This window comes from Oryx dammah, unplaced genomic scaffold, assembly GCF_014754425.2.
Source record: "Oryx dammah isolate SB20612 unplaced genomic scaffold, SCBI_Odam_1.1 HiC_scaffold_29, whole genome shotgun sequence".
NCBI lineage: Eukaryota > Metazoa > Chordata > Mammalia > Artiodactyla > Bovidae > Oryx > Oryx dammah.
Window position 1 is genome coordinate 16,302,823 of NW_024070213.1, and position 27,960 is coordinate 16,330,782.

General features: G+C 57.7%; 3 protein-coding genes across 3 annotated transcripts; all 3 read left to right on the forward strand.

Annotated features, from left to right (window-relative positions):
• Window positions 1-5,883, forward strand: GPR162 (G protein-coupled receptor 162). Its single transcript, XM_040235022.1, has 5 exons — window positions 1-102; window positions 1,656-2,954; window positions 3,911-4,100; window positions 4,684-4,841; window positions 5,138-5,883. Exons 2-5 carry the CDS (start codon window positions 2,088-2,090, stop codon window positions 5,681-5,683), a joined length of 1,761 nt encoding a protein of 586 aa, XP_040090956.1. The 5' UTR covers window positions 1-102; window positions 1,656-2,087; the 3' UTR covers window positions 5,684-5,883.
• Window positions 5,884-6,861: 978 nt separating this feature from the next.
• Window positions 6,862-20,281, forward strand: P3H3 (prolyl 3-hydroxylase 3). The gene is made up of 15 exons (XM_040235023.1): window positions 6,862-7,398; window positions 8,227-8,379; window positions 8,736-8,937; window positions 9,032-9,163; window positions 9,630-9,766; window positions 11,539-11,628; window positions 12,830-12,882; window positions 13,012-13,079; window positions 13,174-13,298; window positions 17,370-17,471; window positions 17,745-17,895; window positions 18,071-18,188; window positions 18,266-18,341; window positions 19,469-19,609; window positions 19,736-20,281. Exons 1-15 carry the CDS (start codon window positions 6,925-6,927, stop codon window positions 19,886-19,888), a joined length of 2,175 nt encoding a protein of 724 aa, XP_040090957.1. The 5' UTR covers window positions 6,862-6,924; the 3' UTR covers window positions 19,889-20,281.
• Window positions 20,282-20,536: 255 nt separating this feature from the next.
• Window positions 20,537-27,769, forward strand: GNB3 (G protein subunit beta 3). The gene is made up of 11 exons (XM_040235024.1): window positions 20,537-20,897; window positions 21,339-21,461; window positions 21,683-21,772; window positions 22,034-22,072; window positions 23,866-23,972; window positions 24,069-24,132; window positions 24,248-24,410; window positions 24,488-24,554; window positions 24,643-24,844; window positions 26,185-26,401; window positions 27,180-27,769. Exons 3-11 carry the CDS (start codon window positions 21,716-21,718, stop codon window positions 27,284-27,286), a joined length of 1,023 nt encoding a protein of 340 aa, XP_040090958.1. The 5' UTR covers window positions 20,537-20,897; window positions 21,339-21,461; window positions 21,683-21,715; the 3' UTR covers window positions 27,287-27,769.
• The last annotated feature ends 191 nt before the right edge of the window (window positions 27,770-27,960 follow it).

Sequence of the window (27,960 nt, forward strand, 5' to 3'; positions counted from 1 at the left end):
AGGGCTGAGGGCGGCGAGCTGGAGCCATCAGGCGGCGGGAGCCCGGGCGAGCCGCGTCGCTCGGGTGTGCGGTCTCCATGGCAGTGCTGGGCGCAGCCCGAGGTAAGGCGACCCCGGCCCGCTCCCCCGTGGGCCTCTCCCCCCGCGCTCCCGGCCGGGCACCCCCCCCCCCCCCGCCGCCCACCCGCTCCCTTCCCCTCCGGCCGGCCCCTCCTCCCCGGCCACCTGCTGTCTCTGCCCTGGAGACCGCGGTGGGTGGCAGGCAGGAGGGAGGAGCCGTCTGACCTTACCCCTTCACCCCGAAGGGCGAGGGACCCCTGTCCGCCCCGGAGTCCCTCCGCACGCCCTCCCACCTTCCTCTGATCTCTCTCCGTCCTTCACCTCCTCTCTGTCCTTCACATCCTTCCTGCCTGGCTCCCTCTCTGAGTCCCCGCTGTTTCTTCCCGAGCCCACCCTCTGGTCCTGGGTGGGGGTGGGTGGGAAGGGGTCCAAGGCTGTAGCGGAGGGTTGGGGGGGCTCTCCTGACCAATTCCCTCTATCTTCCTCTGGCTGGCCATTGCCATGGCAACTAGGGTGTACTGGGCTCCCAGGGAAGACAAAGGTGGGGGATGGACGAAGGACCTCTGGGGGAGGGGGCAAGAGTCTAAGGGTCTACAGGAAACAGACCTTCCACTGCTGCGCCCCATTTTTATTCCGTTTACCCCAAAGCCGCTATGCCCATCTTTCCTGCCTCCACTCTTTCCAGCGTTTCCTCTTAGTCTCCTCGCCGGGGCTCAGTAAGCTCAGAGTCAACACATCCAGAACACCTTCCTTCCCATTAGAGTGAGACGGCTCGGGGAAGGGGAGGAATGAGTGGGGGTCCACGGGTTGCGGGGAGTCCGAACCTTATTGAACACCCAGCTTTTCTTCTCAGCCTCCCTCCCCCCTGCTCCCTCCCTCCACCCACTCCCGCCTCTCCAGGGGTCTCTCGTTTTCTTCTATTTTCAGATACTATCACTTTGCCCCCTCTTTTTCTCTCTTCTGCTTAAACTCTCCTCCTTCCCCCTGGCTCCCCCCTTTCCATTTCTGGATGCTTCTGATGTCAGCGGTTTCCCTGCCTTTGGGTTCCCTAACCACCCCCCCTCAGTCCCTGCCTCCTTTCTCCCGTCTTCCCAGATCCCTGGTGAGTGGGAGGGTGATCGTGCAGGCTTGGGGAGATGGGGCTGAGCATCAGGACCCCTGGATCCAGGAGTCTGGAAAGCGGGGGAGGGGCCGTACACCCCATCCCAGTTTCCCGTGAGCCCTCGGGAAGAAACAAGTCGTGCCTCGGCCGACGTGGCTCTGGGGAGAGACTCGGGGCTGTGAAGATAGCGGTTGAGTAGTATTGAGCAGAGGACAGAAAGAGGGACCTGGGAGGGAGGACAAATGGCTGAGGATGGATGGGAGATGGGAAGTCAGAATACCTTCTTTCCTGGAGGTCTGGAAGGCAGGGCTCTTATCTGTGTGGGGTGTTGGAGCTCTTATCTGAGTGGGGGTGTAGGGCAGGAGAATGTTCTGAATGACCTGTGACCCAGAGTGACCAGTCATTTCTATAATTTCAAGAGAAGGGGGGATTCAGAGCCACTTGGAGACCAGCCCAGGCTCTGCCCCTTCCACACCTCAGCTCTCTCTTGCAGTGAGTCCAGGAGGCTGAGCACCACCCCCAGGATCCCTGGGGGCGTCCAGAAGACCCGGAGTGGTCAAGAACCAGAGGAAGAAGGGAGTTGGAAGTACTGGCATGAGGACCGGGGCTCCCCAGCCAGTTTCCTAGTGGGGAAGCTATCAGCTTGTCTCCCCGTTAACGACAAGGATACTTCTGGAAGGGCCCCACCCAACATGGAGGCTGAGGACCACCTCTGCTGACCCTCAGTCTCCTCCCCCGCCATCCCCACGGGACCTCAGCTGGGTCGGTCACGCAATGCTGAGCAAGAGGGGTGGCCTAGGGGCGGCCCACCTCACTCCGGGGAAAGGACTGTGGGCGTCATGGGGGTGCGTGTGAGCGGGGCTCCTGGGTGAGACCCAGCCCCCACCCCCAGGAGTTCAAGGGGGGTGGGGGGGACCGAGGAAGGATGGCTCGGGGCGGGGCGGGGGCAGAGGAGGCCTCCCTCCGCTCGAACGCGCTGTCCTGGCTGGCCTGCGGGCTGCTGGCGCTGCTGGCCAACGCCTGGATCATCCTTAGCATCTCGGCCAAGCAGCAGAAGCACAAGCCACTGGAGCTGCTGCTCTGCTTCCTGGCGGGCACGCACATCCTCATGGCGGCCGTGCCCCTCACCACCTTCGCTGTGGTGCAGCTGCGGCGCCAGGCCTCCTCCGACTATGACTGGAACGAGAGCATCTGCAAGGTCTTCGTGTCCACCTACTACACGCTGGCCCTGGCCACCTGCTTTACTGTGGCCTCCCTCTCCTACCACCGCATGTGGATGGTGCGTTGGCCAGTCAACTACCGCCTCAGCAATGCCAAGAAGCAGGCACTGCACGCCGTCATGGGCATCTGGATGGTCAGCTTCATCCTCTCCACCCTGCCCTCCATCGGCTGGCACAACAATGGCGAGCGCTACTACGCCCGCGGCTGCCAGTTCATTGTCTCCAAGATTGGCCTGGGCTTTGGCGTCTGCTTCAGCCTCCTGCTGCTTGGGGGCATTGTCATGGGGCTGGTCTGTGTGGCCATCACCTTCTACCAGACGCTGTGGGCCCGGCCCCGGAGGGCTCGGCAGGCCCGGAGAGCGGGGGGTGGGGGTGGGGCCAGGGGGGGTGGGCCAGGGGCCTTGGGTACCCGTCCAGCCTTCGAGGTGCCAGCCATCGTGGTGGAGGATGCCCGGGGGAAGCGGCGGTCCTCGCTGGATGGCTCTGAGTCGGCCAAGACATCTCTGCAGGTTACCAACTTGGTCAGCGCCATCGTCTTTCTCTATGACTCCCTCACAGGGGTGCCCATCTTGGTGAGACTGGGGCTCCCCCAAACCCACTCTCTCCGATATCCAGACCCCAGCATGATCATCCCCCCTCTGATTCCATCAGCCACACAAGCAGCTCCATCATCCATCTTCTCATCTCCTCAGCCCCGCTGTGAGCCCCCGTCTCCATTGTCCATCTCATCTCCTAGTTCCCCCTATCCCCAGCTCTGCAGCGTGTTCTCCAGTGACCAGTACTCTACTCCATCACCTGTGCTCTGTCCATCACCCTGTCCTCTGGCTTCATCATCTATCTTGCAGTGCCACTATTCAGCCCTCCACAACTATCAACCCAGCTGTTAGGCTCCTTGCTCCACCCCCGAATTCCCTCTGGACGCAATAGGGTCCTGAGCACTCCTGGTGGCAACCCCATAGAGCTCACCCCACCTAACCCTCAGCTTTCTGCACCCCTGGGAGTGTGTGCTCAGTTGCTCAGTTGTGTCTGACTCTTTGTGACCCCATGGACTGCAGCCCGCCAGGCTTCTCTGTCCATGGGATTCTCCAGGCAAGAATACTGGAGTGGGTTGCCATGCCCTCCTCCAGGGGATCTTCCCCACCCAGGGATCGAACTCATGTCTTTTACGTCTCCTGAATTGGCCGGCAGGTTCTTTACCTCTAGTACCACCTGGGAAGCCCTGTGCATCCGCCATCCAGTCCTTATTCCTGAATTTCAACTTGTCTTCAAGTTTCCTATACACGTCTGCTCCTCCTGTCTAGACCCCTGGGCTTTCTCTCTAGAATACTCTCCGGATCTTCCTCCCACTCAGTTCATCCATCTTCACTCCAACTTTGCTCTGTGCTCATCCTATGTGATCTGGGCCATCCCTTCCTGACTTCCTACCTCTCCCCTCCCCCAGCTGCACTAGGATGTGGGGTCTGGGGTCGAGGAGGAGCCACCTCGGCTCTGGGCTTTGACCTGGCGCCCTTCCCCCTCCTCCTGCCAGGTGGTGAGCTTCTTCTCCCTGAAGTCGGACTCGGCTCCCCCGTGGATGGTGCTCGCTGTGCTGTGGTGCTCCATGGCACAGACGCTGCTGCTGCCGTCCTTCATCTGGTCCTGCGAGCGCTACCGCGCCGACGTGCGCACGGTGTGGGAGCAGTGCGTGGCTATCATGTCCGAGGAGGACGGCGAGGACGGTCAGAGGAGGGGCTGGGCTTTCGCTTTGCCTAGGCAGCGGCTCCTTTTCCTGCCCTTTTCTACCAGCTCATCTCGGGGGTGGGGACAGGCTGCTCTGGAGTGCCCCCTGCTGGACAGAACCTGCGGTTTCCCCTGGATGGACTGATTCCTTCTCCCCAAGCATCTCCCCATGCCCACCCACTGATTCCTCCATTCTACTCCCCCTGGAAGCCCACACTACCCAGCCCTGCCTCCGCCAGGCAAAGAGACTGAGAAACAGTCCAGAGTCCTAACACAGCCATAAAGGAAGGCTGTGGAACCAAGAAGAAGCTAAGCCTCCCTCCCGAGACTTCCCAACTACAGGGAGAGCGCCTGGGGGTGGGTGGGTAACTATTTCAAGTAAGTGTGTCTGTGTGTATGAATCACTAGAGATTCAGCACTGAACGCAACAGACACTAGCCACTCTTGCTTCTTCTTGGAGCTCACAGGCTAATGGAAACAGGAGGATTCTCTGGGGAGCTTCTCAGGGAGTGGGAGGTCTTAAAGGGGGTGGGGAGGTGGGCATTCCCCGCCTCGAACCACTCTGCCCCTTTTCTCTTCTAGATGGGGGCTGTGATGACTACGCGGATGGCCGAGTGTGCAAAGTTCGCTTTGATGCCAATGGGGCCACAGGGCCAGGGGGCAGGGACCCCACCCAAGTAAAGTTGCTACCTGGACGGCACATGCTCTTTCCACCTCTCGAGAGGGTCCACTACTTACAGGTATGGGACCCAGCAGTACACGTCCCGTTCTGGGCATCCCCTCGCTACTTTTTTCCAGTCTGTTCTCCCTCATACCCCTCCCTCATGCCCTAGCCCTGGCCTGCAGGGCATGCACGAGGAGGTGGAAGGAAGGCCTGGTTAGGGCGATTCCCCATCAGTCAGACCACTCTGAACCAGGCTGCCCCTCAGAGGATGTTTTGCGAAAGTTTAGGGCGTAGAGCCACCTTGCAGGGTCCCCACTTTGGTCTCCCCTTTGTCCCTGCAGCGCCTCAGGGTCTATTTGATCCTCTCCCCAGGTCCCTCTGTCCCGCCGTCTGTCCCACGATGAGACCAACATCTTCTCTACTCCTCGGGCACCAGGCTCCTTCCTGCACAAGTGGTCCTCCTCTGACGACATTCGGGTCTTCCCAGCCCAGAGCCGGGCCCTTGGGGGCCCCCCTGAACACTTGGGACCAAGGCAGAGGCTGGAGGACGAGGAGGATGAGGCTGGAGGCGGGGGGCTGGCCACCCTCCGCCAGTTCCTGGAGGGTGGGGTTCTAGGCTCAGGTGGGGGACCCCCACGGGGTCCAGGCTTCTTCCGAGAGGAGATCACCACCTTCATTGACGAGACACCTCTGCCTTCTCCAGCCGCCTCACCGGGGCCCTCTCCTCGCCGGCCCAGGCCTCTGGGGGTCTCACCCCGCCGACTCTCCCTGGGGTCCCCTGATACCCGGGCCATTGGACTTCCTTTGGGGCTTAGTGCAGGGCGACGCTGCTCCCTGACAGGAGGCGAAGGGAGCACAAAAGCTTGGGGAGGATCCTGGGGCCCAGGGAACCCCATTTTCCCCCAGCTGACTCTGTGAGCCCAAGCGGGCCTGCTGGACTCAGAGAAGGGGGCCTGGGTGGGGAACACGTCGTTCCATTCCTGAGCCTCCAGACTCTGGGGAGATGGGCGGGAACCGGGGCCCAGGAATGCCAGCTGGCTCCCATCCCAGTCACCAGACACCTGCCTCACCTGCCATCCTCCTTAGCAACTATTAAAGTCGACGTGTCACCATGGAAACCTGTGTGTCCAGTGCGCTGTGGTGGCAGAGGGGATGGTCAGAGGCTTCGTTGGGTGGAGTGGCTCATAAAGGACAAAATAGGGCAGGGGTAGTGGATGGAGCAGCAGTGGATGGAGGCCCAGAAATACACCCAGAGAGAGACAAGTATGCAGACAATCACAGAGATGGGCTTCTGGGAGCATCTTGGGCTGGGGTGGAGGGGCATGGGGATACACTTCAGTTTGCTGGTGTGAGGTGTGAAGGATCTTTGTTGAGATCTGTGAAGGTGGTTTTAGAGGTTGTCTCTTCCATGGGCTTTCCTTGTGGCTCAGAACATAAAGAACCTGCCTGCAATGCAGGAGACTCGAGTTTGATCCCTGGGTTGGGAAGATTCCCTGGAGAAGGGAATGGCAACCCACTCCAGTATTCTAGCCTGGAGAATCCCATGGACAGAGGAGCCTGGCGGCCACACTGCAGGCCTCAGCTCTCCTCCTTTCCCCAAATGTGTATGCGCCCACTTTTTGGGCAGGAAAACGTTTGAGCAGACTTGGTGTCAGGCCTGGAGTTTACGCTCCGCCCTGCAGCATTCTAAAGCTCTTTTTCTTCTACAAGTGCGGGTGGGTGTGCAGGAGGCTTCCACTCTCCTTTTCCTGGGCCCAGAGTGGAGGGGAGTCCAGTCCGTCATAGCGATTCCCGTACGATGGGCCCCCCGAGGTTGGAGTCAGGGGTCCTAAGAGGCTCCTCAGGCCTGCTCCAGGGCCGGCTTCTGCCCTGTTCTCTCCACCGTCTGTTTCTCGCTGGACGCCACCCAGCTTGTCCTAAAGCCCACGTTCTCCACGTTCTGCCGCCGCCGCGGGCGTCCTCAGACTCCAGTCTCTCTCTCACCCCGGCCTCTCCGGGCTGGGGCTTGGACGCATCAGCTCCCGGCGGCGCTCCTCCCTCCTCCCCTCCCTCCTCTCCATCCCTCCTTCCTTTCCCCTCCCTCTTCCTTCCCCCTTTTCCTCGCTCTCGCTCTCGGCTCCCGCAGTTCCCTCCTGCAGCCGGCCGGCGGCTCTGGCGCGATGCTCCGGCTCCTCCGGTGGCTACTGCTCCTGTTGCTCCTGCCTCCCCCGGGGTCCCCCGAGCCCCCCGGCCTGGCCCCGCCGTCCCCGGGGGCGCCTCCCCAGGCCCCCGACTTGCTCTACGCGGACGGGCTGCGCGCCTACGCGGCGGGGGCCTGGGCGCCCGCGGTGGCGCTGCTGCGGGAAGCGTTGCGGAGCCAGGCGGCGCTGGGCCGCGCGCGGCTGGACTGCGGGGCGCACTGCGCGGCCGAGCCGGGGGTCTCGCTCCCCGCCGACCCGGGGCCCGACTCCGGGCCGGGGGCCTGGGAGCCGCTGCTCCTCCGCGCGGCGCTGCGGCGCGCCGAGTGCCTGACCCAGTGCGGGGCGCGGAGGCTGGGCCCCGGGGGCGCGGCGCGGCTCCGCGTGGGGAGCGCGATCCGGGACGCCTTCCGCCGGCGGGAGCCCTACAACTACCTGCAGAGGGCCTACTACCAGGTGCGGGGCCCGGGGGTCCTCCTGCAGCTCCCGGGAAGGGGCGGCGAGCAAACGCCGGGACTCGGGTGGGGCTGTGTGGTCAGGACCTCGCCTTTGGAGTCGGTCCTGGCAAGCCGCGACCAGTACCTACAGAGTGGGGCACGGCCTCGGGAGGGTGGGAGCAAAGTTGGAAGGGAGTGGAAGCCGATCGAAGATGGAGGGCAGGGGCCTGGAGTTCTAGGAAGTCTTACTGAGACCTACGTGGAGTGACAGCGCCTCTTCCCAGGAGTGAACTGGGGCGGGGACAGGGGCGGGAGACGCAGCTGGAGAGAGGGAACTGGGGGGCGGGTAGGGGGTGAGCGTGAGCCTCCGCTTGGGGCAGGAAGGAGCTTCGGGAAAGAAAGAGGAGGTGGGCAGGGCTGAGGGCTCTGGTGTCCGGTCGTGGGACCCTGCCCAGCTACTGGTGCGGTAGCTGTTGCCTACTAACGCCTACGTGGCCGGGGAAGGGGGGCGCCGGTCACACACACCTCAGCTCAGGGTCCTGGAGAACTGCGGCTTTTGGTGGCGGCTAGGGTCACCCCTACATCCCCACCTCACGCGGCCATCACTTCCGCCTTGTCTCTCCAGTGAGGTCCCTCTGCCCACATCCCACCCACTCCAGTCTTTGAGACCCCCTTACGGTGGCTACCAGACTCCTGAGAGTCCCCACTTACTGGGAGTCTGGAGGTTGGGTGGTGGGCAGCTTTCCCCTACCAGTCTTCCAGAAGGCTAGGGTGGGGATGCTGGGGAGGGGCAGACTCTGACACTCCTGCCCCGGGGGCCGACTCCCCCGTCCCTCCCCCACCTCAGCTGAAGAAGCTGGACTTGGCAGCAGCCGCTGCGCACACCTTCTTTGTGGCAAACCCAGCACACCTGCAGATGCGGGAGGACATGGCTAAGTACAGACGGATGTCAGGGCTTCGGCCCCAGAGCTTCCGGGACCTGGAGACGCCCCCATATTGGGTGAGACCCTCAGCTTGACCCCAGCCCAACCCCCAGCCTTTGACTGATGGGATACACAGGCCTCGCCCGGCTGCGCACTGTCTACTGGGCATCAGGAAATCCAGGTTTGTCCTCTGTGACCCTGACGGGAGGGTCCCTCTCTGGGACCTAGTTTTCCTCCTGAGATTCGCAGTCTCATGTGCTAACACTCGGATTCTCAGGCTTGCCCTGTATTCCCCAAGGTGACCTGAGACCTGGAGTCCAGGCCCCCAGTGAGGCCAATGCCCCTCCCCTTCTTTCTGTCTCCCGATCTATCTTGGCACCCTCCACCCCTGCCCCCAGGATCTCGGGTGACTGACCTTTCCCCTCCCCAACAGGCAGCCTTTGACACCGGCCTGGAGCATCTTGGGCGCCAGGAGGCAGGCCTGGCACTGCCCTGGCTGGAGGAGGCCCTGCAGGAGAGCCTGGCCCAGGTGGAGAGCTGCCGGGCTGGCTGTGAGGGGCCCGAGGAACAGGAGAGGGAGGCAGAGGAGGAGGAGGGGACCGGGAGCCAGGGCGGTCTGTATGAAGCCATCGCAGGTAAGGGGCTGGAGTGCGGGGGGCGGGGATCACGTGCCGTGGGGTAGGGGAGGCACATCACTAGCTGAGTGAGTCCCCCTTGTGTCCCCCACAGGGCACTGGACCCGTGTCCTGCAATGCCGGCAGCGCTGTGTGGGGGACGTGGCCACACGTCCTGGTCGCAGCCTCCCTGTTCCTGACTTCCTTCCCACCCAGCTGAGGCGGCTGCACGAGGCCCACGCTCAAGGTCCGTGAGGGGGAAGGGTGAACCCCGGGTGGGTGGACTGGGGCTGGAACCAGGAGAGTGAAGGTCTGTCTGTGATGGTACCCGGAGCTCCGTCTCTCCATCTTTCCATCTCTCTCTGCATCTGAGTAGGTCGGGGCTCCCTGGGGACCACCACCTCAGAGGACTCTGGCTCTCCAATGTGGGACACTTGGGAGCTGGGTCACAGGGCTCTTTCTGTCCTCGCTGCTTCTCACTTTCCTTTTTTCTCTCTTCTCTACCTCCCCTCTGAACTCTGCCCACACAGCCCAGGTATGTTCCAGGAAGCTTTGGGAGGAAGCAATGGATGAGGCTGTCTGCTGGGTGGGATGGTCACTGGGAGACCACCTTCTCTGGCTCTGCCTCTGTCCCCCGGCTCTTGGCCCTTCCCAGGGATGACTGGGGTGCTTGGTCTCTGGGCCGCACCCCCAAGCTGTTGCTCTGTCCCCAGCGGGGAATCTGTCCCAGGCTATGGAGAATGTTCTGAGCTTCCTGCTCTTCTACCCGGAGGATGAGGCTGCCAAGACGGCTCTGGACCGGTACCAGGCCCAGCTGGGGGAGCCGAGACCTGGCCTCGGGCCCAGAGAGGTACCCTCTACTCACTTACCCTGTGGATGTGTGCTAAGTTGCTCAGTCGTGTCCGACTCTTTGGGACCCCATGGACCGTAGGCCCACCAGGCTCCTCTGTCCATGGGATTTCCAGGGCAAGAACATTGGAGTAGGTGGCCATTCCCTTCTCCAGCTCACCCTGTGAGGTTGTCCTAAATCAGACAAATACAGTGGAGAAGTCACCTGGACCTGCCCCCCATTCTGGCCAAAGGCGACCCCAAGTTCAGCATCTGGCCTTGTCTCCACTCCCTGCTCCCCACTTCAGGCTGTCTTTCTGTTTTTTTCTAACTTATTTCGGTTGCACTGGGTCTTCATGTGGCCCACAGGCTCATCTCCTTGGCACATGGGTTTTCTCTAGTTGGTGCACGCCTTCTCTTGTTGCAGTGTGTGGGCTTAGTTGCCCTGCGGCTTGAGGGATCTTAGTTCCCTGACGAGGGATTGAACCCATGTCCTCTGCATTGGAAGGTGGTTTCTTTTTTTAGCAGAAACATTACTGACAATGGTTCGCATAGTCAAAGTGAAGGGAAAGTGAGTCACTTAGTCGTGCCCCACTCTGTGAGCCCACTGACTGTACAGTCCATGGAATTCTCCAGGCCAGAATACTGGAGTGATAGCCTTTCCCTTCTCCAGGGGATCTTCCCAACCCAGAGATCGAAACCAGGTCTCCTGCATTGCAGGCAGATTCTTTACCAACTGAGCTATCAGGGAAGCCCTCCTGTATAGTCAAAGCTATGGTTTTTCCAGTAGTCATGTATGGTTTTGAGAGTTGGACCGTGAACAAGGCTGAACACCAAAGAATTGATGCTTTTGAACTGTGGTGCTGGAGAAGATTTCTGAGAGTCCCTTGGACTGCAAGGAGATCCAACCAGTCAATCCTAAAAGAAGTTAGTTCTGGATATTCATTGGAAGGACTGATGCTGAAGCTGAAGTTCCAATACCTTGGCCACCTGATTTGAAGAACTGACTCACTGGAAAAGGTCCTGATGCTGGGAAAGATTGAAGGCAGGAGGAGAAGGGGACGATAGAGGATGAGATGGTTGGATGGCATCACTGACTCAGTGGACATGAGTCTGAGCAAGCTCCAGGAGTTGGTGACGGACAAGGAAGCCTAGCGTGCTGCAGTCCACGGGATCACAAAGAGTTGGACATGACTGAGCAACTGAACTGAACTGGGTTGTTTATTTATTTGTTTTGGCTGTGCTGATTGCTGCATGGGCTTTGGATGGAATCTGTGTCTCCTCATTGGCAGGCGGATTTTTTTTGCTGTTGTTAAGATTTTTTTTTTTTAATGTGGACCATTTTTTTTTAAGCCTTTATTGAATTTGTTACAGTCTTGTTTTTATTTTATGTTTTTTTTTTTTTTTTTTTTTTTTGCATTTTGGCTGCAAGGCATGTGAGATCTTAGTTTCCCAACTAGGAACTGAATCCTTACTCCTTGTGTCGGAAGGCAAAGTCTTAACTACTGGACCACCAGGGAAGTCCTCTGGCTCTACTTCTGAGTCCAAGCCAGCCTTCTTCCCTTAAACTCACCCCTGCTTGCCCCAACCTGTGCACAAGTGGGCACGTGTGTGTACACACACACACACACACACACACACACACACACACCCCAGGCTGAGCTCGGAGACCCTGACTGCTGAGGGAGGAGGGTTGACAGAGGGGCAGGACCAGACTTAGGGAGCCTGTGGGCAGCCCTCCTCTTTTCCAGCCTTAACTCTCCCCCTCCCGCTGTCCGCTCCTACTGTCCCCAGGACATCCAGCGCTTCGTCCTTCGATCCCTGGGGGAGAAGAGACAGCTGTACTATGCCGTGGAGCACCTGGGGGCCAGCTTCAAGGATCCCGTGAGTGACCCCGCTTCTCCCCCTGGCTGCCCCCAGGAGGGGGACAGCAGCAGTGGCCTACGGGATGCGCCACGTCCCTCCTCAACAGCCCGTCTCATTCCTCCACAACCCCGTGAGGCTTGGAGAGGACTCTGTGCCCCAGGGTCACAAGACACAGGCAGGTGCCTGTGGTCACAGGCAGCTTTGGGATCACGCAGGCCTAGGTGTTGGTCTCTCTGCCGCAGACAAGCTCTGGACCTTTGCTGGCTCGGCCTCAGCCTCAGCTTCCCTGTAAAATGGAAACACCATACTTATAGCTCTGCTGAAGCCATGTCACTTGCTACAAAGTACAGGAAAGTCTGCTGCTTGTTTTCATACTCTTCTTTCTGTGGTAGTTTTGAGGGGAAACTAAAAGGCAGAGGTTATTCTCGTCAGTGCTCCAGCGTCAGGCAGGCTCCCCCAGCCTTCTTGGCTATCTTGCTGTTTGAAGCCAATATTTCCTAACTGGGAGAAAAGGGGCTGTCCCTACTCTGCCCAGTAGGTGTCGCTAGCATCCCTGTGTCGTGGCCGTCAGAGATGTTTGCAGACATTGCCCTGTCCCCTAACGGACAAGTCTGGGCACCGTTGCTTAAATCCCAACCCTGTCTTTATGGGCTGTGTGACCTTGGGCATGTTACTTTACGTTTTTGTGTCTCAGAGCCCTCAACTGCAAAATGGGCACATTAATACGACCTGTTTGATAAGACTATTGTAAACTTTAAATGATAAACTCCACATCTGTATAGAAAGCTCTTCCCTGGTGGCTCAGATGGTAAAGCATTTGCCTGCAACGCAGGAGACTCGAGTTCCATCTCTGGGTGGGGAGGATCCCCTGGAGAAGGGAGTGGCAACCCACTCCAGTATTCTTGCCTGGAGAATCCCATGGACAGAGGAATCTGGCGGGCTACAGTCCATGGGATCGCAAAGTCGGACACGACTGAGCGACTAACACACATATAAAGCTCTTTAAAAAGCACCTGGCAAACGGTGCTTTGAAAGTTGTTGTTATTATTATTGCGGTGTTTGGCCCAGTGCCCCGGGCTCCTGACAATGAGTCCGGGGCTTCCCCATTTCCACCTTCCCCTCTGGAAGCAGGAGGACTTTAGTATGGTAGCCCATGGTCTACCGTCAAGGACTCAGAGGTGGACTTGGCAGGTGATGGTTCTTTTCCTGACCATCCCAGGACCCCTGGACCCCAGCTGCCTTCATCCCTGAGGCCCTTAGAGAAAAGCTCAGGTAGGAGGTGCCTTGCGGTGGGAGGGGCGTGGCCTGGGTGGAGGGTAAGGGGAGGAGTCCTGGGAGGCGGGGTCTGAGAGATGGGTCTGGACCGGCATGTGTTCATTGAGCATGTTTCTCACCCCTGAGAGAGGATCAGGAGAAGAGGCCGTGGGACGATGAGCCTCCACAACCGAAGCCCCTGACTCACTGGAAGGGTGAGTTCCTGGGACAGCGGGAGGCAGGAGCCTGGAAGGGGCTGGGTCTGCCTTCGGGGGACCATCAACCCCCTGCCCTGTCCCTCCCCCGCAGATGTCCTCCTCATGGAGGGAGTAACCCTGACCCAAGACGCGAGGCAGCTGAATGGGTCGGAGCGAGCCGTGCTGGACGGGCTGCTCACCCCGGCCGAGTGTGGGGTGCTGCTGCAGCTGGCCAAGGTGAGAGGACCTGTAAGGAGGTGGCACAGTGCTACTGGGGGACCCTCAAGCACAGCTGCCTGCCCCCTTGCTCTTGGCCTGTCCCCCCCCCTCGCCACCCTCCCCACTCCCCTGCCCTCTCAGACCCTCCAGTGGGGACTGCTGATGTTCTCTCCCTCCTGTGGACAAGTTCCTTTTCCTCTCAACTTAACTGACATGGGGCTTCCCCAATGACAGCTCAGCGGGTAAAGAATCCATCTGCAATGCAGGAGACAAAGGAGGTACAGGGTCAATCCCTGGAAAAATCCCCTGGAGGAGGAAGTGGCACCCCACTCCAGTATTCTTGCGTGCAGAATCCCATGGACAGAGGAGCCCGGTGGATTACAGTCCAAAGGGTGGCAAAGAGTTGCACATGACTGAGCGACTAAGCTGACATGGCATAGCTGGCATGGGCTGGACATTTTACAGAAGTTTGCTAGAAACTGATGGGAAGAACAAAACAAAAAACGTAAATGCATCAAAAAGGGTGAGTGTGCAGGTGAAGATGCCTTGGTTGGCTGAGAGCTTAGTTATTGCCTCTGCAGACACACAGCCTGCTTCTCCATCATCACGTCTCTCGGGCTGAATGATCTGTATTCACCAGGTTGAGTCTGCCAATAAATGAAACTTCAGTCTCACTCTGGGTTTGTTCTTCTCTGAGTCCCTGGTATGTACTGGAAATACCCAGGTTCCAGGGAGATAAACACAGACTGTGCATTTGGGAGCTCAGTGTACAGAGAAGGCATCAGGCATGGAGACATAATCACAGCAGGTGGTGAGTTTGATAAAAGACGTACTCATTCAATTAGAAGTACCAAGATGAAAATCACAGAAGAATTCCTGTAAGGGGTGGCATTTGAGCTTCATCTTAAGCATGAGTTAACCAGACAGCATGAGTTGCCAACATCCGTTGGATCATAGAAAAAGCAAGAGAATTCCAGAAAAACATCTACTTCTGCTTCATTGACTATGCTAAAGCCTTTGACTGTGGAGAAACAACAGCACCCTGTGGAAAATAAAGAGATGGGAATACCAGACCACCTTACCTGCCTCCTGAGAAACCTGTGTGCAGGTCAAGAAGCAAAATTTAGAACCAGACATGGACTAATGGACTGGTTCAAAATTGGGGAAGGAGTACATCAAGGGTGTATATTGTCACCCTGCTTATTTAACTTCTATGCAGAGTACATCATGTGAAATGGCGGGATGGATGAAGCACAAGCCAGAATCAAGATTGTTGGGAGAAATATCAATAACCTCAGATATGCCTATGACACAACCCTTGTGGCAAAAAGCAAAGAGTAACTAAAGAGCCTCTTATGGGGACTTCCCTGGTGGTCCAATGGCTAACACTCTGTGCTCCCAGTGCAGGAGGGCTGGGTTCTATCCCTGCTGCAAATAAGAGTTCACATGCTGCAATGAAAGATCCTGAGTGTCACAACTAAGACCCGGCTCAGTAAAATAAATAAGTAAATAAAATATTTTTTTAAAAAAAGAGCCTCTTATGAAGATGAAAGAGTAGAGTGAAAAAGCTGGCTTAAAACTCAGCATTCAGAAAATGAAGATCATGGCATCTGGTCCCATCACTTCATGGCAAATAGATGGGGAAACAATGGAAACAGTGGCAGACTATTTTCTTGGGCTCCAAAATCACTGCAGATGGTAACTGCAGCCATGAAATTAAAAGATGCTCCTTGGAAGAAAAGCTATGACAAACCTAGGCGGCATATTAAAAAGCAGAGACATTACTTTGCCAGCAAAGGTCGGTCTAGTCAAAACTATGGTTTTTCCAGTAGTCATATATGAATGTGAGAGTTGGACCATAAAGGCTGAGCACTGACGTATTGATACTTTTGAAATGTGGTGCTGGAGAAGACTCCTGAGAGTCCCTTGGACTGCAAGGTGAAAGAGTAGAGTGAAAGTGTAGAGTTGATCCAACCAGAAAATCCTAAAAGAAGTTAGTCGTGGATATTCATTGGAAGGACTGATGCTGAAGCTAAAGCTGCAATACTTTGGCCACTTGATTCTAAGAACTGACTCACTGGAAAAGACCCTGATGCTGGGAAAGATTGAAGGCAGGAGGACAGGGGGATGACAGAGGACAAGATGGTCAGATGGCATCATTGATTCAATGGACATGAGTTTGAGCAAACTCTGGGAGATAGTGAAGGACAGGGAAGCCTGGCGTGCTGCAGTCCATGGGGTAGCAAAGAGTCAGACTGGATTGAGCGACTGAACAACAGCAACAACAACCAGATAGAGAAGGGAGGAAAATCAGGCTGCTGGGAAAAAAAATTAGGGGGCGGGGTTTGGGAACTGGAGTGGAGCACAGAGTTCAGAGCATGGGCACGCCCAGCAGGAATTACCTGTGTGGCCTTGGGCTATGTATTTCAACATCTGAGAGCCTTGTTTCCTCCTCTACAAAACAGGGCTAAACACAGTGGTTTTGTTGTAGGGCTGTTTATGAGGATTAAATGAGTCAGTACATGGTAAAGCTCTTGGAAGAATGTGCGAATACTCAGTATGAGCTGTTGCTATTATCATCAAGCTGTGTATTATCCAGGGACAGGAATGGGGAGGAGGCGCGGGTTGAGAGATGGGTGAGGACCTCTGTACCCTGCCAAGGAGTTTGGGCTCTCTTTGTAGATGGTGGACAGTTTACAGAAGGATTTAAGGAGGAGTGGATTTTTGTCTTCTGCAGAACTCCAAAGTGCAGGGTCTGGAGTCTTCGTCCTATAGGACCGGGAGCGCCCTCTAGTGGCAGCACAGAGAATGCAACGGGACAGGGAAGTAAAGAGGAGCTTAGGGGTGACAGCCCTAGGATAGGTCTCATTTCAAGGCAATGAAGACGAGGACAGATGGGAAATATTTAGAAACTCAAAGAAAGAGAATTTAAGAACTAAATCTATGTGTGTGTATGGGGGGCGTGCTCAGTCTTATCCAACCTTTTGGTACCCCATGGAGCCACCAGGCTCCTTTGTCCATGGGGTTGTCCAGGCAAGAATACTGGAGTGGGTTGCCATTTCCTCCTCCAGGGGATCTTCCTGACCCAGGAACTGAACCTACATCTCTTACGTCTCCTGCATTGGCAGGCAGGTTCTTTACCACTAGGGCCTCAGAGGAAATCTATATGAGTGATGAAGAATGAACTCAAGGGTAACTCCTCAGTATCAGCTATCCCCTAACCTCTGCCAGGGCGCTTGCAAGGTTGTAACTCTGCTTTAATTTTCCATGTAATACATCACTGTCTGAATTGACCTGGTTTGTTTTTCTCAGAATATAAAGCCTGTAGTAGCAGGGACTTTTCGTGTTCGCAGTTGAGTCCCCAGTGCCCAGAACAGTGCCTGGCACACGGTGCTCAATACCTACTGAATGATGGATGAATGAGTGAGAGCTTGAGTGACTAGGTGGCCTCTCAGAGATGAGGCTTATGTACGGGGTAACTAGATAGTGGTGCTTTGAGCTTCAAAAAGCAGACTGAATAGAAAAAAGAAAGAAAAAGCAGATTGAAGAAGTGTCAGTAAAGGGTGATGAGAGTTGTGGAGGCAGCTGGGGGATTTGGAGTCAGCATCAAGGGTTCCCACATTCTCCAAGAGTGTGTCAGGTGAGAAGGGATGGGAGAGAGATGTGTCGGCTGGTGCCACGTCCCCACCTCAGGTCCGCGGGGACCCGGCCCAACTGTTGAACCTCCTGCCAGGGTCTTGCTCCAGAGAGACTCCTCTGTTCTCAGCCCGTCAGAACGAGTGATCGAGCCCTTCCTGCCCCTTTCCCTGCTGTCCTGATCTCCCGGAGCTCCTTCCCCACTGTAGGAAGCCCTCCAGAGTCCTATGCACAGTCCTCTCGGCCAGTGGGGTTCCAGATATTTACCAGGAGTGACCACACAGACGTGGAGTTAGTCATTCTCTGGAAAGGGCAGCAGCTCAGAGAACTGCAGGAGCTTCCAGCCTCTTCCAGGGACTGGCTGGTTGGAGGGAAGGCCGAGTAGCCCTGTGAGGTGGGTGGTAGCCCAGATCTGGGCAGGGTGACCCCACAGCCAACTCCCTCTCTGCTTAGGATGCAGCTGAGGCTGGAGCCAGGTCTGGCTATCGGGGTCGCCGTTCCCCACACACCCCCCACGAACACTTTGAAGGGCTCACGGTGCTCAAGGCCGCGCAGGTGAGGAGACACAGAGCTGGAGAAGAGGGCTGGTCTCTCTGCTTGTGGAGGGCTCTCCTGGGACTCAGGGGTTCTCGGCCCAGGACTGATGGAGGGGGTTCCCCACTGAGGGACCCAGGTTGTTGCCACAGAGATAATGAAAGGAGCGGTCTGGGCTGGGTTGATGTGCAGCTGCGAGCCCCAAACCATGGGTGGATGGCAGTGGAGGTGGGGTAGAGGCTGAGACCAGCCTTACCACACCTCCCCTTCCCTACTCTTTATTCTCTGCCGCAGCTGGCCCGGGCTGGGGCAGTGGGCAGTCAGGGTGCCCAGCTGCTCCTGGAGGTGAGCGAACGGGTGCGGAGCCTAACCCAGGCCTACTTCTCCCCCGACCGGCCCCTGCACCTCTCCTTCACCCACCTGGTGTGCCGGAGCGCCATAGAAGGTAACCTCCAGGGCTCCCCCATCTCAGGGCCCTGCACTCCCTCAGCACCCCCGCTGTGTGGGTTTCCATCTTCACTGCAGGAGGACTGACTCCCCTGCCCAGCAGGGGCTTGGCTGTGACCCTGAATCTATAGGGCGGGTGTGGGTGGGCGCCCACCAGGCCCTTGGCTTCCCAGGGGAGCAGGCGCAGCGCATGGACCTGAGCCACCCGGTGCACGCCGACAACTGTGTCCTGGATCCCGACACTGGGGAATGCTGGCGGGAGCCCCCAGCCTACACCTACCGAGACTACAGGTGGGCGGCCCTCCAGGGATGGGCGGGGCGCCTGGTCGGGGTCTCACTGCCTGCCTCCTGTCTTCCTCTCTCCCCAGTGGACTCCTCTACCTCAACGATGACTTCCAGGGCGGGGACCTGTTCTTCACAGAGCCCAACGCACTCACGGTCACGGTAACTGGGGGACTGGGGCGGGGGGGGGGGGGGGGGGGGGGGAGGGGAGCAGGGAGCCCAGCCATAGGCTGGGCATTCAAAGCCGAGGGTGCCCAGAGGCAAATGCAGGGAGATGGCTGAGGCTGCCTTTGTTGTTGTTTAGTCGTTTAGTCGCCAAGTCGTGTTCGACTCTTTGTGACCCCGTGGACTGCAGCAGGCCAGGCTTCCCTGTCCTTTACTATCTCCCAGAGTTTGCTTAAACTTATGTTTATTGAGTCAACCCTCTCCTTTCCGGCTTCTGCAGCATCTCCCCACTCTTGTCTGTTCAGGGGCTCTCCTAGCTCCTCCCAGGAGACCTCCAAGGGGCCCCTCCAGGCCCTGCCTTCAGTGAGCACCTCACTTCCTATAGGAGGGCAGGTGAGGGACTTCCCTGGTTGGTCCTGTGGCTGAGACTCTGTGCCCCAAAGACTCGAAGGCCCAGGTTCGATCCCTGGTCGGGGAACTAGGTTCTGAATGCTGCAACTGAAAAATCATGTGTGTTGTAATTAAAACCCAGTACAGCCAAATAAATAAATAATAAATAACTAAATAAATAACAAAAAACTCAAAAATAAATAACAAAAAACTCAAAAATAAATAAATAAAGGTGGGGGGCTGAAGCACAGAACTCTAAGCCTCTACTCCAGGTAGAAGCTCAGGTCTAGGACCAGCAGAAGGACCAGAGCTGTGATTTTTTATTGTGCATTGCTCTGCCTTATCCATTTAGCTCCTTCTTTGCTCACCACCACCAGCTCCCTGTCATTCAATCCCTCTCTGGGGTGGAAAATGTCCGCAAGACCCTGATGCCCAGAACCCAGAGTCTGGTTGGGCAGAGGGTGGGCAGAAGAAGCAGGGCACAGGGGCAGACAGAGTCCCTTCTCCTTTTGGCTCCAACTCCTCCAGCCTCCAGTCTGGCATTCGGTGCTCCCAAGTGGAGGCCTGGTTGTCACTTGCCCCAAGGTAGTCCCTGAACTAAGGAGGAGATGCGGTGGGCAAGAGAGCTGCTGCTGTCTGAGCCCCTACCCTGTCCTGCTCCAGGGAGTCAGGGTCAAGGTCTCTGAAGACCTCTCCCTGGAGCTGAATCTGCCATCCATCCCCCCCAACCCCAGGCACAGGTTCGTCCTCGCTGCGGCCGCCTTGTGGCCTTCAGCTCGGGCGTGGAGAATCCCCACGGTGTATGGGCCGTGACACGGGGGCGGCGCTGTGCCCTGGCACTGTGGCACACCTGGGCCCCTGAGCACAGGGAGCAGGTGAGCAGACGGTGGGGCTTGGCTGTGGGAGGGGTGGGCATGCTGGCGGGCGAGGGGCGGGGCCGAGATGACCCAGGGAGAGTCCCGGGGAAATCAGCTTAGACCCTCCTCCTCCTTACTCCCCAGGAGTGGACGGAAGCCAAAGAGCTGCTGCGGGGGCCGGAGAAGGATGAAGAAGATGTGGCCAGCAGGGACCCCGGCCCAGAACCCCCCAGCCGCAGGCTTCCGCGGCTCCAGGACAAGGCTGGGAAGCCGCCTCGCATTCGAGAGGAGTTGTGAGGGGACCGGCCCAGCTTCTTGGGGATATGGCCACTTGACTTGTGGAGGGTCTGCCTTGATGCCGGGGACCCCTGGGAGCCCCCGTGTGACCGCCGCGGTACAGTGAGCCCTCCATCCCTGTACCCTGCCATCTTGGGGATCACCAGGGCTGTGCAACCCTGGACTCAGAGGACCCTGTACAGACTTAGCCTGGGGGCTGGCCTGGGCCCAGCCAGGATGGACCTCCAGGCCTAGGACAGACAGAAGACAGGCAAGGCCGAAGTGGAAAGAACTGGCAGGGGGTAGGGCCAGAGCGGGTGCTGTAAATGAGGAAGATGAGAGAGAGGGTCGCCCCCCCGCCTGCCCTCGCCAGTCAATAAAGATCCTGACCATCCCTCTGCTGGGGCCAGTCAAGTGTATCGTGGTTTCCATGGTGGCTGGAGGTGGGAGAAGCTGTGGCTGACCCAGGAGGAGACAGGTATCCCGGGCCTCCCGGAGATAGGCCCCTCCAGCCCGTGATTTGTCAGGGAAATCTCAACCACCTGCCTTCCTCATGCAAATGAACCCTGACCCCTGACAGCTGCTCCCTGGGCCTCTTACTCTAAGCCAGCGTCTTCCCTCTCTGAGCTTGGCCGAGACTTAGGGCAGCCTGATCCCTCTGCTTCTTGGCTTCACGGCCCCAGCAGAGTCCCGCGAGTCGTGAGGGCCCAACACCAGATGCCAGCAGCGGATGGGCTTGCTCTCCACTGCCATCCTCTGCACCTAAAGCTGGGCCAGGCCTGTCCATCCTCTTTGGGTCTCCTGGACCTCCTCCCAACCCCCCAGGATCAGCCCCCAGGGGCAGCTGGTTGGGGTTTGTCCTGAAGAAGGATTATCCAGATCAGTGCCTTCTAATCTCAGCTCCTGCCTGTGCCTCCCCATGGCCACCACAGCCCTCTCCCCCACCACCCTGAGCTCGGGAGCACAACTCGGGGTGTTGACAATGGGCCATCTCTCCCGCTTGCTCTCTGGCTCCTGGGCTAGTTGCTAGGTAGGCCCTGATGGAGAAGATCATCACCACAAGATGGGGGGCCAGACCTGTGGGGGGACCCTGGAACATGGTCGGGCTGCTCCTTTGCACCCTCCCAGACCCAACCCTTAATCCTCACAGCTTTGCTCTAATCCTGTGGGGCCTGATGCTCTGCTCTCTGCCTGGAGAGGGACTGGCCAGGGAGGCACCCCACCCCTCCTCCCTCCAGGGCTTGTTGCAGGGTGCGGGGGTGGCGCCCTGCCCCGCTGTAGCCCCACACTCCTGCTCCCACCCTCCCTGGGCTGGGCCTAGGCCCCTCTACAAGCTGCACACCTCCCTCCCCGTCCCCTGGGTCCCCCACCCCCCGCCACCCGCCGCCACCCTCCAGCTGATTTCATTTGCCTGACAGTCGTCATTGGCCCTACCCTTCCCTGTCTGCACCCCCCCGCACCCCGCCCCAAGCGGGGCCAGGCCAGGCCAGCTCCTCTGGCAGCAGAGCCGGGGCAGGTGACGGGCGGGTGTCGCGGCTGAGGGAGCCAGGAGGCGCCTGGGGACCAGAGCTGGAAGCTTAAAGTCAGAGCCCAAGTAAGAGGGGCTGGCCTGGCTCTGCCCTCTGGGTCTGGGGGCTGCGGGGGGCTCGGGGGAGGCCCAGGACTCCAAATGGCAGGGGAGGCGGTGCAGACCACCCAATCCTGGCCCGATGTGGGGAGGGGCTCCAGGCTCCATGAGGAGTCTGGTGTGGGACACAAGGAACACAAACGTGGTCTGGTGGGGGTCCCCCTACACACACCCCGTGTCCCTGGCAGGAGACCGAGGAGCCACCCCTCAAGCCGTCCGCCATGGGGGAGATGGAACAGTTGCGGCAGGAAGCGGAGCAGCTCAAGAAGCAGATCGCAGTAACCCCAGAACCCTCCATCCCACCAGGGGACATGGGGGAACCAGGAACCGAGTGTGGCCCCCGGGGGAAGGGCTGGCTTCACCCTGATTGACATCGCAGAGACCCCTGACCTGGAAGTGTCCAGAGACTTCCTGAACTTGGAGCTCAGATTTGAGATGTGCCCCCCGCCCCTCAAAACCAGAGAGCCCCAAACCCACCCACCTAGACACCCGTGCACACACCCTGCCCCTACCCATGCCCATGTCTGCTTTCCCCCCAGGATGCCAGGAAAGCCTGTGCCGACACTACCCTGGCAGAGGTGAGCCCCCGCCACCCCCGACAGGGCCAGAAGGGAGGGGTGGAGGGGAGGGGATGGCGTGGGAGCCCCCTGACCAGCCATAGCCTGGCACCCAGGCTCCAGTACAGTGCGTCCTTGGAATGAGGAACGACATGAATTAATTCATTCAACATTTTGTGAGGTCTGCTATGGGTCAGGCACTGAGTTGGAGCCTAGGGAGGCAGACACTGTCCTCATCCACAAAACAAGAGCGCCAACCCCTCCTGGCTGGCTGGCCAAGATGAAGAGGACTAGGGCTGTTAAACCAGAAGCCCTTGGAGACTAGCTGTTGTTGTTTAGTCGCTCAGTCCTGTCTGACTCTTTTGCGACCCCGTGGACTGTAGCCAGCTAGGCTCCTCTGTCCATGGAACTCTCCAGGCAAGAATACTGGAGTGGGTTGCCATTTCCTTCTCCAGGGGATCTTCCCAATCCAGGGATTGAACGTGCATCTCCTGTGTGTGCAGGTGGATTCTTTACCACTGAGTCACCTGGAAAGCCCAGACCCCAGACAAGACTCTTAATTACGAGCTGACTGATAGTGCACTTTTTCAGTCCTGGATGCATTTTTTTCCCCCCACATTTTGACATCCTGGAAATTGAGATGCATCCAACAGTGATCCTTACAGTTATAATCGGTAGCACTTTTTCTTTCTTAGTGATCCATAAAAGAATGGTGCTTCTTGGAGCTGGTGCCATCTTAGGTTGAATTAAATGTTAATAATAAGAGTAAACATTTACTGAACATGAGCCAGGCACTGGGCTAAGTTGCTTAAATACATAATTTCATTTCATTTCCTGACAACTCCTTAAGTCTGGTGCTAAAAACTTCCTTCATTTTTACAGATGGAAAAGGGGGCTCAGAGAGGTTAAGTAACTTGCCTGAGATAACAAAGCAAATAAATGGCAAGTCAGGTCTTTTGACTCTGGAGCCCCAGTCTAATGTCTAGAAGGCCAAAGGAGCCTCAGGGGCATAGGACCCCAAGTGTCAGGAGGGTGCAGTTCAGTGTCATGGTGCTGCTCTGGATACCCACTTAGCGCCGGCCGAGCAGCAGCCGTGGGTGAGGGCAGGCTCCTAGCAGCTGGATTCAACCAAACATGTGCATATCATCCCAAGTCCATGTGTGGTGGACTCACACTGGCAGCTTGAATCGGTCAGGGTGGGGGTGTTTACATGATGGAACCCCCCTTCCCCCTCACCTCCACCCAGGAGAGATGGTGGTTAAACCCTTAGCCACACACCCTGGCCTTGCCCATGTCTATCTCTACAACCCATCTAAGCCACTCCTGGGCAGGGTTGACTTCTCAGCCCTCAGTCAGGCTAGGGGCCCGACTTCGAGCTGGGCATGGAACAGAAGCTCACACACAATCCTGGCTCAGACACTGACACATAGGCATGCACCCTGCTCACCCTGATTTATTTTTATCTGTGCTGTGTGGCGTGTAGGATCCTAGTTCTCCAACCAGGGATTGAACCCATGTGCCTGCATTTGGAGCACAGAGTCCTAACCACGCACAGGGAGGTCCACTCCCCCTGACTTCTGACACCCCCTTTCAGAGCTTCCCTGGTGGCTCAGATGGTAAAGAATCCACCTGCAATGCAGGAGACGTGGATTCAGTTCCTGTGTGGGGAAGATCCCCTGGAGAAGGGAATGGCAACCCACACCGGTATTCTTGCCTGGAGAATTCCATGGACAGGGGAGCGTGGCGGGCTACAGTCCATGGGGTCGCAAACAGTTGGACACAACTGAGCAACTGAGCTAACTAACTTCCTGCAGCTGGTGTCTGGCCTCGAAGTCGTGGGACGTGTGCAGATGCGGACACGGCGGACCTTAAGGGGACACCTGGCAAAGATCTACGCCATGCACTGGGCCACCGACTCTAAGTGAGGCTTAAGAGGCCTGGGCTGGGGGGTGGGGGGGTTGGGGGAGACAGGCAGGAAAGGAGGGTTGGGAGACACGTGTGTCTCTCCTTTGCCCAGGCTGTTGGTAAGCGCCTCGCAAGATGGGAAGCTGATCGTGTGGGACACATACACCACCAACAAGGTACCAGCCCAGCCCACGGCCCCGCTGTCACCCGCCTTCCTGGGGGCATCCCATGCCTTTCCTGTGCTCCCCACCTGGGAGCTCAGCCCAGGCCCCTGCCACCCCACCCCTGCAGGTCCACGCCATCCCACTTCGTTCCTCCTGGGTCATGACCTGTGCCTACGCCCCGTCAGGGAACTTCGTGGCCTGTGGGGGGCTGGACAACATGTGTTCCATCTACAGCCTCAAATCCCGGGAGGGCAACGTCAAGGTCAGCCGGGAGCTGTCGGCTCACACAGGTGAGAGGCCGAGGGTACCTGTGGGTTGTGCCCAGCAGCCAGGGCCCTGTCCTAACCGCCCTCAACCCCCGACCCAGGTTATCTCTCCTGCTGCCGTTTCCTGGACGACAACAACATTGTGACCAGCTCTGGGGACACCACGTGGTGAGGCCCGGGCGCCCGTGGGTGCGATGGCTGGGGCAGCACCTCTGTGCCGGCCTCGCTGGGTGACAGCGTGCCCCCCCCCCCGCAGCGCCCTGTGGGACATCGAGACTGGGCAGCAGAAGACTGTGTTTGTGGGGCACACAGGGGACTGCATGAGCCTGGCCGTGTCCCCTGACTTCAGACTCTTCATCTCGGGGGCCTGCGACGCCAGCGCCAAGCTCTGGGACGTGCGGGAGGGGACCTGCCGGCAGACCTTCACGGGCCACGAGTCGGACATCAACGCCATCTGCGTGAGCCTCCCTGCTTCAGTGTCCTCCGGGGACCACCTCCCCACCCCACCCCTAACTCAACCTTCATCCCCTCCCACAGCCCCCCGCCTCTTTCCTTCTGACTTTTCACTTTGAAATAATTTCACCCACAGAAAAGTTGCAAGAATAACAGAAACAGTTCCCGTCTGCCCTTCACCCGTAGTCACTGTCACCTTTCTGCCACATATGCTTTTTGGTTCCCTCTCTGTAGAGGGAGGGAGGGAGGGATGAACAGACACACAGACACACACCCATCTAGATGTAGGTATAGATACTCTTGGTTATTAATTTTTTCCCTGGGTTCTTTGACAATACGTTGCGGACCTCACGCCCCTCTAGCCCTTGAATACGTCTTTGTGTTGGAGAAGGAAATGGCAACCCACTCCAGTATTCTTGCCTGGAGAATCTCATGAACAGAGGAACCTGATGGTTTTTGGTCCCTTGGGTTGCAAAGTGTTGGACACTACTGAAGTGACTTAGCACATACACACTTCAATATATACTTCCTAAAATCAAGGCCAATCTCTTCCATACTCATAGTCTAATTGTTTATTTTTTAACTTTTATAAATTTCTATTATTATGCTGTGATTTTGATTTTGATTTTATTGCCATGTGACTTGCAGGATCTTAGTTCCCCCATGCCCCCTGCAGTGGAAGAACACAGTCCTAATGCCCAGACCACTAGGGAATTCCTGGCAGTCTAATTCTTAAAATCAGAAGTTTAAATTGATGCAATACTATAGTCTGCAGTCTGTATTCCAATTTCACCAGTTATCTCCAAAAGAGCAATGTTTTCTCTGTCCTCGAACACACGTCGCATTTCCTTGCCTTGTCTTTTCAGTTTCTTTTAAACTGGAAACCTTTTTTGCCCTTTTCCTATCTTTGGTGACATTGACACTTTGGACGAGTACAGGCCAGTTTTCTCTAGACTTTCCCTCCATCGGGTTATGAGACATTTCCTGAGGATGAGATTCAGGATATGCTTGTGTACTTGGCCCTGTGCTGACACACTGATCCAGGGCCTGGAGATGCTGGCGTCTGGGACAGCCTCCACCCTTCTGACCGTGTGACCGTGGGCATGCTGCCCACCCACCCTCAGCCCCATGCTGTCCCCTGCCGTGTGGCAGTACTGTGGAGACAGGGAGGGTGTAGGGAGCCTGGCTGCAGCTGGCAGGCCACAGAAGGGATGGAGCGGGAGCCAGAGAAGCTGAGGGAACTGGCGTGGAGCAGGGAGAGGGCAGGAGAGGTCGAGTGCTGCCCAGGTCTGAGTCCTGACCCTCACCGCCCCCCTACCCCCACCCCGGCCACCTGTATCTGCAGTTCTTCCCCAATGGAGAGGCCATCTGCACGGGCTCAGATGATGCCTCCTGCCGCCTGTTTGACTTGCGGGCCGACCAGGAGCTGACCACCTACGCCCATGAGAGCATCATCTGTGGCATCACATCTGTGGCCTTCTCACTCAGCGGCCGCCTGCTTTTCGCGGGCTACGACGACTTCAACTGCAACGTGTGGGACTCCATGAAGTGCGAGCGCGTGGGTAAGAGCCTGCCGGCCGCGGCCACCTGGCCTCCCCTGTGGGCACCCTCTCACTGCTGCTCCCTCATCACTGGCTGACTCTGAGCTCTGCCCCTAGGGCCAGTACCCTCAGTTCCCAGTCCAGAACCATCTCCTCTCAAAGCGAAGTTGCTCTAAGCGGCCCTTCGCCATAGCCCACTGCTGCAGCTGCTCCCCGCCAGAGGAGCTCCTTCCGGTCACCCCCAGACCTGTGGACCTGGACTGTCCAGTCAGGGCTGGGTTTCAGGGGCCTCCACAGAAGGGAAGGGCCACCGTGGGGATTTTGCAGTGACAAGAGACCAGGGGATGGGATGTGACTTGAGGGCCCTGATCCCAACCCGGGTGCTTCTCTGGGACTGGCCTGGTCTGAAGTTGAATCAGATATCGTGGCTTCCTCTCTTGGGAGAGGCTGGGTACCCAGGGAAGAGAACACTGGCCAGAGTCAGGATCCAGACCTTAATTCCACTGCTTACTGTCCGAGTGCCCTTGGCCGAGTCACTTGTCTCAGGGCCTCATTTGGAAGCCCTCCTTCCCCGTTTTCTGGGTCAAGGTGCCCTTGCTTTTCTCTCAGCAGCTGACACAATGTCCAACCCTCCCATCCCTCACCCACCCCAGATCCTGGAGGGGAGATTGGCCTCGAGGGAAACCCCACCCCTTGGGACTAATCCGCTTTCCTCATTTAGTCGGATGCCCTGCCCCGCTAACCTCTAACCCCAGCTCCCTAACACCTGCCAGGCTGACTCCTCTCCCTTTTTCTTAAGGTATCCTCTCTGGCCACGATAACAGGGTCAGCTGCCTGGGGGTCACAGCTGATGGGATGGCTGTGGCCACCGGATCCTGGGACAGCTTCCTCAAAATCTGGAACTGAGGAGGCTGGACGAGGGGATATAAAAGGCCATGAAGACACTCACTCAGCTGCCCCTCTCCTGCCCAGTTTAAGGTTTCTTTGAGCTTTTCTCTTCTACACCCCAGCTTTCCCCCTTTGAGGGCAGTGGGGAATATGGGGAGTGTGCCTTTGGGAGGCAGCATCAGGGACTCATTAGGGGCAGGGGAACTGCCCCACCTCCTCCCGGGCCTCCCCTCTCCCATCGTGAGCAAGGACAATGGACCCCCACCCATCCCTAACCCTAACTTTGGCAGGCCTAGCAGGCTCTGTGTCTGAGGCCGCAGGCCCTAGGATTCCTCCCCCAGAGCTACCACCTTTGTCTAGACCTGGTTGGCACAGGGTGCTCGGCCCCGTGACTGTGGCTCTGACACAACTAGGGTCCTGGCCCCTTCCCCTTCGTGCTTTCTCTTTTGTCTACCTTCTTGCCTCTCCTCAAGCACCTGCAATAAAGAGTAGCGCCTTGTATGCGTGTGATGTTTGTCTCCCATCCTCTCCTCTTCTGGAAAGACACAGGTCCCCTTAAGTAACGAAGTATTACAAGTGTGGTGATAGAGGTTGAGTACCAGATAGCTGCAGGCAGAAGGGAGAGTGGAGGCAGAAACTCAAGCCTCAGGACCAAGGCCTGAGATGGGTCAGGAGGAGAAGGTGGCTGAGGT

Bases quoted from the DNA above. Each gene is read 5' to 3' on its own strand.
- GNB3 (XM_040235024.1), top strand. From the start codon at position 21,716: ATGGGGGAGATGGAACAGTTGCGGCAGGAAGCGGAGCAGCTCAAGAAG. The intron at 24,845-26,184 runs GTGAGCCTCCCT...CTGTATCTGCAG, and splicing joins CGGACATCAACGCCATCTGC to TTCTTCCCCAATGGAGAGGC. The intron at 26,402-27,179 runs GTAAGAGCCTGC...CTTTTTCTTAAG, and splicing joins CATGAAGTGCGAGCGCGTGG to GTATCCTCTCTGGCCACGAT.
- P3H3 (XM_040235023.1), top strand. From the start codon at position 6,925: ATGCTCCGGCTCCTCCGGTGGCTACTGCTCCTGTTGCTCCTGCCTCCC. The intron at 17,896-18,070 runs GTAACCTCCAGG...TTGGCTTCCCAG, and splicing joins GTGCCGGAGCGCCATAGAAG to GGGAGCAGGCGCAGCGCATG. The intron at 18,189-18,265 runs GTGGGCGGCCCT...CTCTCTCCCCAG, and splicing joins TACACCTACCGAGACTACAG to TGGACTCCTCTACCTCAACG.
- GPR162 (XM_040235022.1), top strand. From the start codon at position 2,088: ATGGCTCGGGGCGGGGCGGGGGCAGAGGAGGCCTCCCTCCGCTCGAAC. The intron at 2,955-3,910 runs GTGAGACTGGGG...TCCTCCTGCCAG, and splicing joins TCACAGGGGTGCCCATCTTG to GTGGTGAGCTTCTTCTCCCT. The intron at 4,842-5,137 runs GTATGGGACCCA...TCCTCTCCCCAG, and splicing joins AGAGGGTCCACTACTTACAG to GTCCCTCTGTCCCGCCGTCT.